General features: G+C 46.8%; 1 protein-coding gene across 2 annotated transcripts; it reads right to left on the reverse strand.

Annotated features, from left to right (window-relative positions):
- Nucleotides 1-500: 500 nt before the first annotated feature.
- CUNH17orf97 (chromosome unknown C17orf97 homolog) lies at nucleotides 501-4424 on the reverse strand. Of its 2 annotated transcripts, none has more exons than XM_051181477.1 (2): nucleotides 4130-4424; nucleotides 501-1056 (listed from the first exon to the last, which is right to left on the reverse strand). In XM_051181477.1, exons 1-2 carry the CDS (start codon nucleotides 4332-4334, stop codon nucleotides 578-580), a joined length of 684 nt encoding a protein of 227 aa, XP_051037434.1. In that variant the 5' UTR covers nucleotides 4335-4424; the 3' UTR covers nucleotides 501-577. The 2 variants fall into 2 exon arrangements, with proteins under 2 accessions (XP_051037434.1, XP_051037433.1); XM_051181476.1 differs by having other exon boundaries at nucleotides 501-1059.
- Nucleotides 4425-16993: the final 12569 nt, after the last annotated feature.

Raw genomic sequence — 16993 nt, forward strand, 5'->3', positions numbered from 1 at the left:
TAAGATTCAGAATATGTACAGCCTACACATACTCTTTTTTTTTCTTTTTTCCGGGCAACTTACAAACGTCAAACTGTGTTGCAAAATTAAATTACAGAGATGACAGCTCAAGAAAAAAAGAAATTCTGAAGAAAGGTATGCTTTTCTTCTTTTAAATTTAAATTTTTAACATTTTAACCCTTCGTGTGTGCGAATGTGTATGTACGTGTGCATCTGTGTGTGTGTGTGTGTGTGTGTGCATGCTCACAAGTGCGCAAGGGAAGGAGGACAGAAACATCAAAACACACCCCCATCTCTCCCCCCCACCCCTCCCACCCCCGCTGCTTCTGGTTGTGAGCAGCCTGATGGGTGCTCAGAATAAAACGCTGGTCCTCTGGAAAAGCAGTAAACACTCTTAACCGCCGAACCATCTCTCCAGTCCCAGGGGTACCTTTCTCAATATTCAATAGCACCAACCCCCCCCCCCACCATAAGCATCGGCTTCTTTCGGGTTCTGGTCTGATTTCTTTTTATTATGATTCTTTTTAAACATATAAACGTGTGGCAAGAAGGAGCTTGGCAGCGGGGTGGACAGATGTCACTCTGCAGCGGTGGTGGTTAATTCCGGGTGCAGGAGCTTTGCAGCCTCAAAGTAGCTATGCGCGTGGTCGCCCTTGGAGCTGGTCTGCTTGCTGCTGGGTCCGCAGTCTTTGTCTGAGAGGTAGGGCAGGTTCTCCACGCTCTCCTCTGCGCAGGGATCTGAGTGGAAGCCCTTGAGGGCCACGAGCCTGTACCGCTTCCTCCGGTTCAGTTTGTAGATGCGGATTCTTTCCTTTTCTGCCTCAGGGTCAGTCAGAATCCCATCCCAACGCAGACTCTCGTTGATCTGGTTCGAAAGGCTCTCTTCTATTTCGGCAAAGTAGGGGTGACTCATGCCGCATGAATAGGGAAGGCTATGCCTAGTTTCTTCTTTGTCTCTGGGCTCTGCCCTCGAGCCATGGTCTTTGTGGGGATTTAAGATGTCGTGGAAAGATGAAGAAAGCGGCTGACTCTTCCTGCCTCGACTGTGATGCTTATCTGCTGAGGAGGTGAGGAGATAAATGTTTGTACCTGCTAGAATACCCAAATTACCAGCAATGTAAAGAACCCGGCCTGCCTTTAGTCACAGTTCAGATGGCAGGAACCTGGGACATGGCCACTGCCTAGATGCTCCCTTCAAGTTATTTATTCTGGGGCAAGAGGCACCTTCTTCTTTTTGTGGGTGCACCCACGTCTTGTGCTTGCTAAATAAGCTCTGCCACAAAGCTACATCCCAACCCAGGAACCAAGAGACCCTAAAGCTTCATTAACAGGCAGAGTCAAGCAACGGATGAGAGGCCAGATCTGAAGGTCCTCCTGACTCTGAGTGCCCTGTTCTTCCTTCTGTATATGCTGTACCTTAAGTTAACCTCATACATGCTCACCAAATACTTCTTCCCACATCTGTGACTCTCCACCCATCTAGACAATGTATGGTGGAAGAGACATCAAATAATGTAGTCAGTAGTATACCAAACCAGGAAATGCTTTCTTTTAAAATGTTTTTAAAAATTTATTATATATATACATATATATGTATGTATAGATGTGTGTGTATACATATGTGTGCATATGTATATGTGTATATGTGTGTATATATATGTGTGTGTATCTATATATATGTGTGTATATATACATATATGTGTGTATATATACATATATGTGTATATATATACACATATGAACATTGTATATATATATATATATGTATACATATGAACATTGTCTGTGCACCATATGTATTCCTGGTGTCCAAGGAGGTCATAAGAGGGCATCAGATCCCCTGTGGATGCTGGGAATTGAACCTGGGTTCTCTGCAAGAACCAGTATTCTTAACACTCGATCAATTGATTGATTCATCTCTCTGCCCTCTTTTTTTCTTGTCTTCTCTTTCTCTCCTTTTTTTTTGGGGGGGGGCAGGGTTTCTCTGTGTACCAGTTCTGGCTATCCTTGGAATTTGCTTTGCAGAACAGGCTGGCCTTGAACTCACAGAGATCTGCCTGCCTCTGCCTCACAAGTGCTCACATATCCCCAGGCTGGCTTCAAGCTCCCTATATAGTCTAGGATGACCATGCACTTCTAATCCTCCTGTCTCCAACTCCAGCTGATAGACTTGCAAGTGTATGCCACCATTCTGGTTTCTGGTGTCCTGAGGACAGACCCCTGTGGGTTATAGGCAAACATTTATCAACTGAGCCACAAACCTAGCCCAGGGACACTTCTATGTGGCCTTGCACCCTCCCATCCTCCCTCCCTCCCTCCCTCCCTCCTTTCCTTCCTGCTTCTCTTTTCACATTAATAGCACTGCAGAATTGCCTGTAAAATGCTATAAATGGTGATTCATCAACCCCTCTCTCAGTTTTATTTTATTTTATAAATATCTCCACAAGGCAAGCTGGGGGAGGATAAAGGCAATAATAATAATAATAATAATAATAATAATAATAAAGTTCAGTCTTGATGTTTCCTCACCTTCCTATTCTCTGAAAACTACCTGGTATCCCCTGCTGACAGTCTTGAGATATACAGCACTGTAATTCCTACAGTCAAAACTTGCACCAAAAAGACAAAACAATCTCTGTGTTTGCTGGCACACAGAGGGCTCCTTGCCTTACCCTCCCTCTAGTTCCTTTCTGCCTGAAGAAGTCCTTATAACTCTCCACTGCTCCTTCCCTAAACCACAGCACTATGGGAAATGTGCCGCTCTTTCCATTACCCACTCTGCACGTGCAGTCGACACCCAACACCTGAGCCCAGAACTAGCCATGCCAGAGGTCAGGGCCACTTCCCAGCTGGCCAAAGCCACACGGATGACGCTGGAGTCCCATCAGTCGCAAGGGGCTCATTCTGCTTTACTGCTGCAATTTTCCTCACAGTGAACACTAAGGGTCCTTGCTGGGATATCTGGGGGTCCTATGATTGAACTTGGGGAAAGACGAGGACTCTAGGTTCCTGGAAGGTGCTGGTGTATGTGTACACAGGGGAAAGCCTTGGTGAGCAGACTAGAGTACCTGTTGTGGCTGTGATGCTTGTGGACATCTATGACTGACAGTAAGTGCCTAGAATACCTGTGTGGGTGTAATGTTTGAGGGGTATCTATGCATGTGAGTTTCTAGAGTACCTGTATGAGTATGATATATGGATATATCTATGCATGTGACTGTCTAGTATCTAGATGTACAATTTGTGTTGGCATTTATGCAAGTAAGTGACTAACCAAAGCCCCGTGTGTGTAGACTACATGTGTAGGCATGATAGAGCCACCATACTTGTTGGATGGTGACATATTGCTGTAAGAAGGCAGTGTAAAGATTATCAGTGATGCAGGTGGACGTAGCTCATACCTATAATCCCAGAACTTGGGAGGCAGGGATAGGCTGATCTCTTGAGTTCAAGTCCAGCCTGGTCTACAGAAGGAATTCCTGGACAGCCAGGGCTCCAAAGAGAGACCCTATCTCAAAACAAAACGTGTGGGTGTTAACAGGAGGATGAGAAAGGGACTGCTATGCGTCTATGCAGTCCAGAACTGCCCCTCAGTAGAATCCATTCAGGGAAGAAACTGTTTACATTTACTTTACATGGGGTGATTCCTACCAGAGGGGAGTATCCGCTAGCATCTTTCCATCTGGGCTAGTCTCTTTGTTACTCCAAACTTTGAGAAGTCTGTTTGGAAGAGTGTGTTTGCCTGAGGGGCTAGGAATTTGAGAGGAGGTGGGTATAAAAAGATCAGGCTGAAGGTTCTTGGGGTGGGTATCTGTGGAGGTCACTTGTGGGATAAAGGATCCTTAGATAGTGAGGGTTCTCAGAGGAGGGTGTTGGGCTCTTTGGATATATTGGGACTAAAGTTGGTAGAGACTTCCTTGGTAATTAAGGGGTCTCTGGTGGTGAGCACGTAGTCTTTAAGAGTATCTCTGGGCTGGCTGCCCCAAAGTGTCCTGTGTAGGATCTAGGGGATCACTGTCAGGGTGTGGTGTCTGTTTTCTGGCCTGAGGTGACGTCCAGGTAGAGGGGCATCTGTGAGAGGAATCTCAGGTTCAAGAGCCAAAGCAGCCTCGCTAGCTATTCCTCTTACCGTCGCCCTTGCCCGAACCTTTGGTCTTTTTCTTCTTCTTTTTCTTCTTTACCTTCCGTTTGGCCAGCTCAGAGGCGGTGCTCACGATGGGGGGCAGCTTGGACCCCGGGGAGCCCTCAGCGCCTCCTTCCCGCGCCTCCTCCCCCTCCTCGTCCTCACCCTCCTCGCCATACTCCGCCGCCCCGGTACCACCGCGGCCGGCCATCCGCCCGCGGGACCGCGACCTGCGCCGGGAACAGCCGAGGACCCGCGCCAGGCGGGCTCCAGGCGCTCACTGCCAGCCCCGCCACGCGTCTCCATGGCGACCACTCGACGCCGCAAGCGCAACCACAAAATTGCCGCCAGGGGGCCGCCTGTGGTTCTAGCTGTACGCATGCGTGTTTCGATTCGTTTGAGAACTGGTGTGTCAAGGTGAACAGGGCAAAGCAGCATAGACAGTGTTAATGCTTGAGCTGACGTTGACATATCTCCTTCACTTCTGTGCCATTTAAAATGGGACAGGGTTTCATGGAGTTTGCCCGGGCTGACCTTGAATTTCTCATCCTCTTGTACCCTCTCCCAAGGGCTGGGATTACAGGCATGAGCTATTGATGTCTGCCCACACACACACACACACACACACACACACACACACACACTTATACACTTTATTGAGTTGCCCGGGATGGTCTGAAAATCTCCCTGTAACCCAGTAGGCCTGGAACACTTGGTGTTCTTGCTTTAGCTTTCCCACTAACTAGGATTACAGATATGAGCCACTAATCCTGGCACCTCATACAAATATTTTTAAGTTTTATTATTTTTTATTTTGTGTGTGCTTCACCTGAATGTATATATGTGTACCTCTTGTTGATCTCGCTGTATGCCTGTATATTTTTAATCCACTTGAGCTCTGGTGTGAGCTCAGGCGGGCTCCAGGCTGTTGGTCCTTGGACTGACAGTGACCTGTCTCCTCCACTCCTCTGCTGTCTCCGGGGTGAGAACATGCACCAGACCCTCTGGAACTGGAGTTACAGATGACTGTGAGCTGTGGTGCTTGGTCTCTGAAAGAGCAGCAATGTGCTGTGAACTGCTCAGCACCCCACCCCCACCCCATGACAATTCTTATTAAGGCTATACTCATGGGCTGGGGAATGTAGCTCAGTGGTAGGATACTTACATGTAGGAAACCCAAGTGTCCTGCCCACCCAGCACCACAGATTTAAAAAGACTAAGCTCGTTAACGTAATTAGAAAAGCCTGGTATGACCTATTGCTTGCTTTTCTTTCAGGGTTAGCCACCACAGGTCATATTACCCATACGTGACTGCCAAAGTATGAGGTGTAGCTTAGGTGGTACAATGCTTGCCTAACATACATCAAGTCCTGTGTTTGACCCCCAGCGCCCCATACACTGGCCATGGTGGCCCATGCTTGTAATCCCAGCACTTGGGAGGTAAAGACAAGAGGATGAGGAAGTTCAAGATCATCCTTGGCTCCAAATTGACTCTGAGCCAGATTACAGGAGACACTGTCTCAAGACCATAACAACCAAAACCAAGCTTGACAGCCATAGTATGTGTTATCCCATAGCCCTTCGGGAATCTCACCATTCCCCCAGAAGGAGACAGTCAAGCTCTCTTACCCTGCAGTCCGGGTGAGTTTGTTGACTTACTCATAATGAACAGTACACATGTAGTATGTGCCATGTCTGGGATGTAGCTCATTTGTTACAGTGCTTGCCTTTCACACATGAGCCCCGGGCTTCCTGCCTTCCCTTCCCTTCCCACTCTTACTCCTATCTCTCTCACTTGCTTTATTTTAAAGCTGAATTTAAAATTTAAATTTCTCTGTAGGTTTAAGACCAGCTTGGTCTACAGAGCAAGTTCCAGGGCAGCCAGGTCACATACAGAAACCCTGTCTCAAAACAAAACAAAACGAAACCTTTAAAAATCTTCTGTGTGTGCATACATGTGCCGTAGCATGCCTATGGAATCCACGGGAGCCAGTATTCTCCTCCCACTGTGCATGTCCTGGGGATAGACCACAGGTCTTCCAGTCTGATGCCAGGTCCCCACTGAGCCATCTTTACCCACTGACTTGCATATTTTTTGTTTGTTTGTTTGTTTGTTTGTTTTGTACTAGGGAGTGAACCGAGGGCCTCATGAATGCTAACCATTGAAGCTACACCTTCAGCTCTATGGTTTTCATTGTAAGCATTTTTTTGTTGCTGTTAAGTTTTTATGTGCCATGGCCACAGCACCTCTTATAAAGGAAAGCGTTTAATTGGGGCTGGCTTGCAGTTCAGAGGTTTGGTGAGTTGTCATCATGGGGGAGGCATGGTGGTACACAGGCAGACATGGTACTGGAGAAGGAGCTCTACATCCAGATCAACAAGCTGTAGGAAGAGAGACTGACACTGGACCTGGCTTGAGCTTCTGAAACTTCCTCTAACAAGGCCACACTTCCTAATAATGCTATTCTACGTGAGCCAATAAGGACCATTTTCATTCACACACCTGCCTTCACTTCTCTAATGCTGGGATTATAGTCATATATAATAAGTTTATGCAGTGCTGGGAACTGGTCAGAGTATTGGGTAGGTTGTGCCCAACTGAGCTATTGCTACACCCCAGCCTTGTAAGGACTCTTCAAAGAACTTAGGTCCAACTCCTCTGTGGCTATAAAGAATCCAAACTTTTAGCTTACCTACTTATTGTCTTTATTTTACGTGTTTGGGTGTTTTCCCCAAATGTATGTATGTTTACCACGTGCATGCCGGGTGCCTGAAGAGGTAAGAACAGGGCATCAGATCCCTGGGACTGGAGTTACAGATGATTGTGAGCTGCCATGTGGGTGCTGGGACACTAACCCAGGTCCTTTGTAAGAGCAGACAGTGTTCTTAACCACTGAAACATCTCTAAGCCCTGCTTACTGTCTTTTTGATAAACAGAAACTGAAAATTCTAATGAAGCTATATTATTGATAGTTTCTTTTGTGTCCAGTCCAGTGAACTGGACACAATGAACAATGCTATCATACATGTTCTAGAAGCTATGTAAGGCTGGTTGTAGTGGCACATGCCTTTAATCCCAGCACTTGGGAGACAGAGGCAGGCAGATCTCTGTGAGTTCGAGGCCAGCCTGGTCTACAGAGCAAATTCCAGGGCTACACAGAGAAACCCTGTCTTGAAACTACTCCCCTCAAAAAAAGAAAAGAAAAGGAAAGGAAAAAAATAATGTATATGGTCTCGAGTCTTAAGGTTAGGTTCAAAACCCATCTCAAATTAATTAGTGAGCAAAGTTAGATAGAGGTTCCCCAAACTCCCATCAAGAAGACATCTGTGATTCATGGACTTCGTTCAGCGCTTTCTTTTTTGTGACAAAGTCTTGCTGTGTAGCTCAGGCTGACCTCCAACTCAAAATTCTCCTTCTGTCTCAGCCTCCCAAGTGCTAGGATTACAGGCACCATACCCAACGTAACTCACAACTTTTTTTCAGTTTTAATATTTTTTTATTTTTATGTGTATGGATGTTCTGCCCATCCGTATGTATATGCACCATGTTCATGCAGTGTCCACAGAGGAGGGCCTCAGGTCTCTGGGACTGGAATTGCAGATGGTTGTGAGCCACCGTGTGGGTCCTGGAACTTGAACTCAGGTCCTTTGGAAGAGCAGTCAGTGCTCTTAACTACTGAGCCATCTCTCCAGCCCCTAACTCAGAACTTTTTAAAGACCCTATCAACTTTATATGTGTGACTATCTCTGAACCCTCTGTTATACTTCGTGTTGTTCCATTCGACTCTACTTGTACCATATCGCACTGTCTAGATAAATAGCTTTATAATGAAGTATTTTCATTTTATTATCTTTATGTGTATGGACATCTTACCTTCATACATGTCTGCGCATGCCTGGTGCCCATGGAGGCCAGAAAAGTGTGTCAGGCCCCCTGGAACTGGAGTTACAGAAGGTTACGAGCCACCATGTGCATGCTGGGAATCAAACCTGTGTACTCTGGAAGAGCAGCCAGTGCTCTTAGCTCCTGAGCCATCTCTTCAGCCCCTATAATTAAGCCTTATTATAGTGTCCAAATATTCCAACTGCGTTCATTTTGAATGTTACTTTGACCCTCGAAATTCCTTTCTTCTTTATATACATTTCAAATCTTCTTGTCGTGTTTCATTGTTGTTAGATAGCCCACTGAGATTTTGATTGGATTGCATCCAACCTATGAGCTTAGTACTTAGTGGATGCCAGTTGTTAGTACATGCACCTGCACCTGACTTGAGGATATGTTGTTCTGCAAAGGGCCCTCCAGTTAACCTGCCAAACTCCCTATGATGTGTAGCAGTTCCTTACACAGTGAGCCTTCAGCATCTGCCTCTTGCCTGTGTGTTTCTGTCTTAAGAAGTGAGAGCTGGGGCGGGGAGGTGCTCAGCAGTGAAGGCATTGGGCACCAAGCCTGACAACTGGAGTTCAGTCCCTAGGACCCACACAATAGAAGGAGGGGATAGACTCTAGTAAGTTGTCCCTGGACCTCCTCATGCATTCCATGGCATTCACACGTATACATGCACACACACTAAAGAAATGCAATAAAAAGGGTCATATAAATATAAATGACAGCTGTACAGCTGCCCCACTGTTAGCTGTATCTGAAGTTTGCTTGCAGATGCCCTTCTATACTTAAGGTGGTGCTTGTATATGGGGAGGGCTGGCTGTTCTCCACCTGTCTTAATGCAGCTGGTACTCCTTGCCTGAAGGTTTCGCTGGCTTGTGACAGCTTGACCATTTGTCCTTTAATTTTCATGAAGGTTGCATCAAGGTTGTATGGGGCCAGCCTGAGGCTATGAAGAAGAAGAGTTACCCCCAGTGAGGGGAGACACTTTATGAACAATCATGCAAATCCCTTGCAAGGAAAGCTTTTGTAGGTGCTTTTATGAATTCTTTTGAGTATTCCATTGTAGGTAGAGGTTTCCTGTCCTGACTGCCTGCTCCCAAATAACCAACATGGAGATTTAATGTTAATTATAAATGTTCAGTCAATAGCTCAGGCTTATTACTAACTAGCTCTTGAGTTTTAAGTTAATCCATATTCCTTATTTATGCTCGGCCACATGGTGGTACCTTTATTAGCAGAGCACATTCATCGGCTCCCTCTGCATCTGGCCAGCGACTCCTCTCCATCCTTCTTCCTCCCAGCATTCTCCTAGTGGGCTCTCCTGGCTAATTTTAGCATGTGTAGCTATTAGCTAGTCGGCTTCTTTATTAAACCAATCACTGCAACAAATCTTCACAGCGTACAAAAGGATTCCACAGCCACAGCATTCCACACATGCATATAATGTGCTTTGACCATACCCCCTCCCCCAACTCCTTTGCCTAACCTCTCCCAGTTTTACTCTCCACTCACTTCCTCCCAACTTTGTGACTGTCCTAGAACTCACTCTGTAGACCAGGCTAGTCTCAAACGTACAAAGATCCACCTGCCTCTGCTTTCCAATGCCAGGATTAAAGGTGTGTACCTCGGCCACCCTCCTCCCACTTCTTCATCTCCTTCATCCACTGAATTCAATTTTTATTGCCCATTCACTCTTGGGTGTGGCGCCGTCTTCTGGAGCATGGTTGACCCACCAGGGGTCATACCCTAAAGAAAATTTGAGTCTCCCTCCCGCAAAGGCCATCAACTGTTAATAGCTCTTCAGCCAGGGGCGAGAGCTCACATGCTACTCCCTCCATGCAGGAATGTTGGCTGAATTGGTCTTGTGCAGATTCTGTGCAGACCACCACCGTAGTTGTGACCTCATGAGTGCAGGTCCTGCCGTGGCGAGAAAGTTCACAGACACTTTAACTCTGTGTTGTTCCACGTGACCGCCAGCTGTGGTCCCAGTTTCCTTACTTAGCCAGTGTCCTGGGAGTTCTAACCCATCTCTGTTCCAAAATAGCTTCATAAGGCCACTGTGCTTGTTGGTTTTTGTGTCAACTTGACACAAGCTAGAATCATCCGGGAAGAGGGACATTCAATTAAGAAAATGCTCCATCAGATTGGCTTGAGGGAGTCTGTGGGGGCGTTTTCTTGATTAACGATTGATGTGGGAAAGCCCAGACCACTGTGTGTAGTGCCACTCCGAGGCAGGTGGTCCTGGGTGGTGTAAGAAAGCAGACTGAGAAAGCTTCGAGGGACAAGCCAGTAGGCAGCACCCACCACGGCCTCTGCATCAGTTCCTGCCTCCAGGTTCCAGCCTTGAGTGCCTGCCTGTCCTGGCTTCTTCCCCTGATGATGAACTATAACCTGTGAGTTAAACAAACCTTTTCTTCCTCCAAGCTCTTTTTAGCTATGGTGTTTTTATCACAGCAACGGGAAACAAAGACTGATCTGGCCTTGCCATAAACTCAGACTGGCCTTGAACTTGCTACCCTCTTGTCTTGGCCCCACAGATGCTAGGGTTAAAGGCTTGGGCTTCCCTCTCTTGAAATGTTGTATTTCCTTGGCTTTTTGGACATCTTGTGTTTTAGTCAGCTTTCCCTTACTATAACAGATAGATGAGCTAAACCAAACTATAAAGAAAAGATTCCCTGGACATGGTGACGTACACCTGTAATCCCAGCTTTGGGAAGCTGAGGCAGGGTGATTTCCGCAAGGCCATCCCAGACTATGGAATGACACCCTGTCTCAAAACAGCAAAATAAGTTTTAGAGGTTTTGGCTCAGAACCAGTAGGTACATTGCTCTGGGCCTATGGGGAGACTGCAAGTCCAAGGTGGGTAAAATCTCCCCTTATGGCTGAGAAAAGAGAAAAGGGAAGAAGCTGGTGTCCAACTAGCCCCTTGGGGGAGCCTAAAGGCCCCCCACTGGGCCTCACACCTGAGCTTTTGGCACCGTTCTGGAGAACAAGTCCTTACCACATGGGGCTGTGGGAGACGGCGCCACTCACCACAGGCTAGCCCTTCCTTCCCAGCCACTAAACACTGGGCTTCCTCAGTCCTCGGGGCTCTCCCTGTCTATTTTCTTTCTTTTGTCTGTCCCTTCCCTCAGTTTTACAAGACGAGATCTTCTTATTACCCCATGTGGAACTACCTATGTAACCCAGGAAGGCCTCAAGCTCATGGAACTCCTCCTGCACCAGCCTCCTAACAGCTGGGATTACAGGTGTGGGTGGCTGGGCCCAGCAGTTTTGCTAAGGCATCCCTGCCTACCTCAGACTCTCCCCATTCTCTCTGTGCTGCTGGCTTTCAGTGTTCTGTCTTTATCCTGGAGCTCACATAACCCATTTATCCCACACCCAGCATCCAGCCTAACTTCCCACTGCATAGATTGACCAGAGCAGACTGCACCAGTTACCACGTTGCTTGTGTTTGTTTGAGATCCCCAAAACGAGCATCAAGGCAAGACATTGAGTTCAAAGATAACTTGGGAGAGAATCCCAGGGAATACTGGTAGGAAGGGAATGAGTGAGTCCAGAGCTGGGACAGGTGGCAAAAGTCTAGTGTCCTGCCAGGTTCTTCAGCACAGCCAGAGTGCAGTCCTCCCAGAGAACTCTGGGTGGTGCTGTAAAACGTCGAGAGTGATCCCACCTGAGACACCAAGATGCAGCTGGAGATTATCCACCTGCTCCAAGAAACGGCAGAATTGCCAGTGAGTCTGGCTTGCTCTGGCAGGCCTGACATGCTCAATCCAAGATAGAGTTGAGGAGCTAGAGAGATATCTTGGCGGTTAAGAGCTCTGACTGCCCTTCCAGAGAATCCAGGTTCAATTCCCAGCACCCACATGGCAGCTCACAGCCTCTGTTAACTATGCATGTGGTGCACGAACATATATGTAGGCTAAATGCACATATACATAAACAAAAAAAAATTTTTTAAAGAGTCCGCCCAGATGGTGGTGGTGCACACCTTTAATCCCAGCACTTGGAAGGCAAAGGCAGGCAGGTTTCTGTGAGTTTGAGATCAGCTTAGTCTATGCAGTGAGTTTCAAGACGCCCATGGCTACACACCAAGAAACCCTGTCTCAAATCCTCCCCCAACCCCAAAAAAGAATCCAAGTTTTAAAAAAGCACATGGAGTTAAGCGGCAGGGCTGGGGTGGAACCCCGTGGTGACATGAGAGAAACTCCTGAAAATTGTCTTCTGAGTCCCCCTCCCCACATTAGTTAATTAAAACTTTGAAAAGGTTTAGGCAGAGTTGGTGGCCTATGTATGTAATTACAGCTACACAGGAGGCTGAGGCAAGAGGATCAGATGCAAATGCAACATGGCAAGACTCCAACTGAAATGATTTTAACTTAGTTTCCACTTATTTATCTTATAAATAATTCCCACCCTGAAGAAGTGCAGTGGGCAATGGGCAATTCTCAGAGAACCTTGCTCGTGTCTCCTCTGTCCAGCCAGGTTCCTTGAGGAACCTGTGGCGTGTTTAGCTGTGTTCTCCCGGCGCCCAGAGCTGAAATGCTATAAGCAAATGAATGGTGTAGGATAATGGGACTCCCTGTCCTCTCTCTGTGAGGAGCTGTACCCGTATGTCCCTGTCTGATAAGCAAAGAAGCAAGCACGGATTCAAAGTGGCTTGCTCAAACTTTTAATATTAATCAAGTGCTCCTGGAACCCACTGTTCCAGATCTACGTAGCTGTGTATTTGTCTGTCTGTCTGTGTGCATATGGGAGTTAGTAGTAGGGAGTTGGGATCTGAGATTGACACGTGCTTAGCATGCCAACTGCCACTGAGCCCCTAAGCTGGCTCTGTGGCCTCTTTCAGAACACAGTAGGCTTCATTGACCAGCAGGGGATCCGCTGGATGATGTTTTCATGAGCGCGGTTGGCTGTCTTGTTTACACTTTCTCCCCGCTGTCCTGTGACTGTTATGAAGGGTAGGTGAGGGCTGAGGTGTCTTTCTCTGTGAGAACCAGGTTTTTCCCCTTTGGCTGGGTTGCCATGGGTAGGGTTTGTGGGTCTTTGGCTTCCTGTTGCCTGCACAGCCTGGGTCCCTCAATGATCTGCTATTCTAGGTGCTGTCCTGACCAAGCTATCTGTGTTTTCGCCAAGGAGGGCAGGCTGTGTCCATGTTTCACCAGTACCAGCCACTTCTGACACCAGATATGGATGTTTAATAAGGATCAGGAGAAACAAATAGGCCGAATAGATGTTTATTCAGGGAGAAATAACTTACAACATAGACAGATGAACACCAGCAGTTCCTGGTGTACTCCTGCCCTCGTGCTGCAAGCAAGAGACCTCTCCAAGGCCCCTCCTCAGACTTAGTTCTCCCAGGTAACATCTGGCCCTGTCTCCACCCCGCAATGAGCATGGTCTATGCCACTTGCAGACAAAATATCTCACTACAGATTTGGGCCAAAGGAGTCCCCCTGTGGGTCTTGTGTTTTATAGGGTCTGGCTCAGCCTCGGCTTCTGTGACCTCTCCTTAAGGGACAGAGATGCTGTAGTCCAAGCTTTTGTCCACCAGTGATTGTCCTCTCCTGCTCCTAGCCCACAGGATGAGTATCTGAACCTTTCGGTTTCTTATCCACACAGCCCTGGCCTGCTTGGAGAAGCCATGTGGGCCTGGTTCCTTGGGCTACCTTCCTGGGCACCTCCACGCCAAGGGCAACATGAGTAAGACCTGGAAAAGCAGGTCAAAGTTTCCAAACCTGTGTGTTCAAGGGACCACTTCAGAGTTAGCTGGTAACAGGAGGGGAGGGGGCAGTCTGTGGGATGTCACAGAACCCCACAAGCTTGAAATTTGAAACTGAAATCTGGCCTGCCAGATTGGAGTGAAGGTACATTTGTCAAGGTAGGCGAATAGTACATATTTTACTTAACACTTTGTCAATTTAATTTCTAACATTTAATATTTATGCATACGGTGCGTGGGTCCCTATGTCTGTTCTTGCCCTGGGCTTTGCAACTGTTAGAGGCAGGCCTGGGGCTAAGGATGTATCTCAGTGGTAGAATCCTTGCATAACACATAGGGTACCCTAAGTTCAACCCCTGCTACAGAAGGGGGAAAGAAAAGAAGATAATTTCATATTCATTCTGGGGTCTGGGCTTGTAACTCAGTTGGTAGAGTGCTTGCCTACCTAGAGCTCAAAGCCTGTTTCCCCAAAGCCCTGAGTTTGATCCCCAGCACCACATAAACAAGTTGTGGTGATACACACCTGTAATTCTAGCACTTGGAAGGTACAGGCAGGAGTTCAAAGTCACCCTTGACCAGCATGGCTATAAAAGACCCTTTCTGAAAAATAAAACAAAATGGGGAGTGTAACGAGTAAGGTCTTGTCCCGACTCCACGCCAGCCCCAATTAACACACCGAGACTCTGTATTTGATATAATGCTGTTGGCCAGTTACTAGTTTCTTATCGGCTAGCTCTGTCTTAATTATTAACCCATTTCTATTAATCTAAGTATTTCCATGTGGTCTCATCTTACCAGAGAGTGGGCCCGGACCTGTTGTCTCCCCAGTCTCTCCATGCTGACTCCTCCCTACCACTTCCTCAAATCCTCCTTGTCTCCTAGTCCCGCCTATCTTGCTTTCCTATTGGCCAACAGTGCTTTATTCATTAACCAGTATGAGAAACATATTTACAGAATGGCATCTCCCATCAGGGAAGGGACTAGAGAGATGACCTGAAGGATAAGAGTGTTAGCTCCATTCCCAGCACCTACACTGGATGACCCTCAGCAGCATGGGGCGACCCACAGTAGCATAGCTCTAACTCCAGCTCCAAGGGATCCAACACCCTCTTCTGGACTCCAAAAGCACCTGCACCGTCACCCCTGCACCTACATACACAGAGAGAAAAATAAAACACCATCTTTAAGAGAAAAACTTAAAAATAAGTAACAAGTGTCCCCACCTGTTAAAATAGAAAGGAGGCCTGCTTGTTCTCATTCAACAGTCTCCTTCAACAGTCACACCCGCCTCTTTAAAAAAGGAAAAGATAAAGCCAGACCCTGTGATCAGGTAGACAGGTTACACCGTGCCCAGATGGTGGCAAGTCTGACACCTTTCTTTTTCTTACTGCTCATTCTGACTGTAGACCAGGCTGGCTTCTAACTTACAAGTTCTGCCTGCCTCTACCTCCTGGGTCGTGGGGTTAAAAGTATGCAATACACACCTGGTTTGTAACTTTGGAAAAAAGCAATCAGCCTGATTTAAGGAATTGTGGGACAAAAACCAACAAAGTAAGGGAGGAGTGATGGGCTGGCTCACTGTACCTGCTACCACTTTCAGACCCTTTCTAGTCCCTCTGGTGCCGGTACTGTTCCTCCAACATGCTGCATGCATGCGAGGCAAGCCTGTGCTGCTCAGCTACATCCTCAGCCCTGCTGGAGCATCTTAATAGAGCCTTTTGCCCTCATCCAGATGTCTCCTTTTCATATGCCCTTTCATGCCCCGATTCCCCTCATCCCCCATAGCCCTTACTGTCATTTAACATATATCTCCAGTTGTTTTCCCTCAGTGGTATGTGGAGCATATGCTGCAAACTGTTAGTTCTGCCCACTGCTGAATCCCCAACCCCCAAAGCTGTGCCCAACATACACACATGCAACAAAGAATGTGCTGGCTCAAATTTGTGACCTTAGTATTTAGGGGACTGAGGCAGCAGGACTGCTAAAAATTAGAGACTGCTTAAATTTCACCTCAATTTAAAAAAATGGTGCCAGGCAGTGGTGGCACATCCCTTTAATCCCAGCACCTGGGAGGCAGGGACAGGTGGATCTCTGTAAATTAGAGGCCATCCTGGTCTATAGAGCAAGTTTAGAACAGCCATGGCTACATAAAGAAACCCTGTCTCAAAAAACAAAACAAAACCAAAGAGAGAGAGAGAGAGAGGAGAGAGAGAGAGAGAGAGAGAGAGAGATGCTACACAAAGGTTTAGAGCATTTAAAACCAGTTTCACATCTGGTTTGAGGATGCAAAGTTACAGTAAAAGTATAATGATAGAAAGAAACTAGAAACCCTCAATTCGTTGTTTCAGTTAAGACAGAGCTGTCTAGGCTTGAACTTTTCATCTTTCCACATTATACCCCTGAGGGTTATATATAGGCTTGTGCCACTAGGCCCAGTGAAGCCCTCAATTCTTGCTTTTATTTATACTTTTTTTTTTGAGACAGTCTCCTGTAATTCAGGCTGACCTCAAACTTGATTTGTAGCTGAGACTGACCATGAACTTATTTTTTTAAATTATTTTTCCAGGCAGTAGTGGTGGCACATACCTTTAATCCGAGCACTTGGGAGGCAGAGGCAGAGGCAGGTGGATCTCTGTGAGTTCCAGGATAGCTAGGGCTGTTATACAGAGAAACCTTGTCTTGACAAACCAAAATATATTTTATATGTATAGGTGTTTGCCTTCATGCATGTCTGGGTACTGCATGCATGCCTAGTGCTGGTGGAGAGCCAGAAGATGGTGGAAGACTCCTTGGAACTGGTGTTACAGACCAGTGTAAGCTACTGTGTGGGTTCTGGGAATTGAACCTGGGTCCCCTGAAGTGTAACCAGTGTTGAACTGCTGAGCCATCTCTCCAGCCTGACCATGAACTTTTAATTCTCCTTCCTCTCCCTCCTAAGCATCGGGATTCCAGATATGTGCCACCTTGCTTGCATTTTAAAAAATATTTATTTATTCATTTATTTTTCTGTGGGTATGAGTATTTTGGCTTCATATATGTCTGTACACCACATGCATGCCTGGTACTAGCAGATGCCAGAAGGAGGTTCAGATTCCCAGGAACTGGAGTTGCAGACAGTTGTAAGCTACCATGTGGGTGCTAGGAATCAAACCTAGGTCTTCTTAAAGAGCAATCAGTGCTCTCAACAGCTGAGCCATCTCTCCATGCCCCAGGATTTTTAATTTTTTCCAATCTATACGCCTCATTAATGTCCTCTTATGAA

Source organism: Phodopus roborovskii, unplaced genomic scaffold (assembly GCF_943737965.1).
Source record: "Phodopus roborovskii unplaced genomic scaffold, PHOROB, whole genome shotgun sequence".
Lineage (NCBI taxonomy): Eukaryota > Metazoa > Chordata > Mammalia > Rodentia > Cricetidae > Phodopus > Phodopus roborovskii.

Coding starts and splice junctions, on each gene's coding strand:
- CUNH17orf97 (XM_051181476.1), bottom strand. CDS start 4,334: ATGGCCGGCCGCGGTGGTACCGGGGCGGCGGAGTATGGCGAGGAGGGT. Junction 1,060..4,129: donor AGGTTCGGGCAAGGGCGACG/GTAAGAGGAATA, acceptor TCACCTCCTCAG/CAGATAAGCATCACAGTCGA.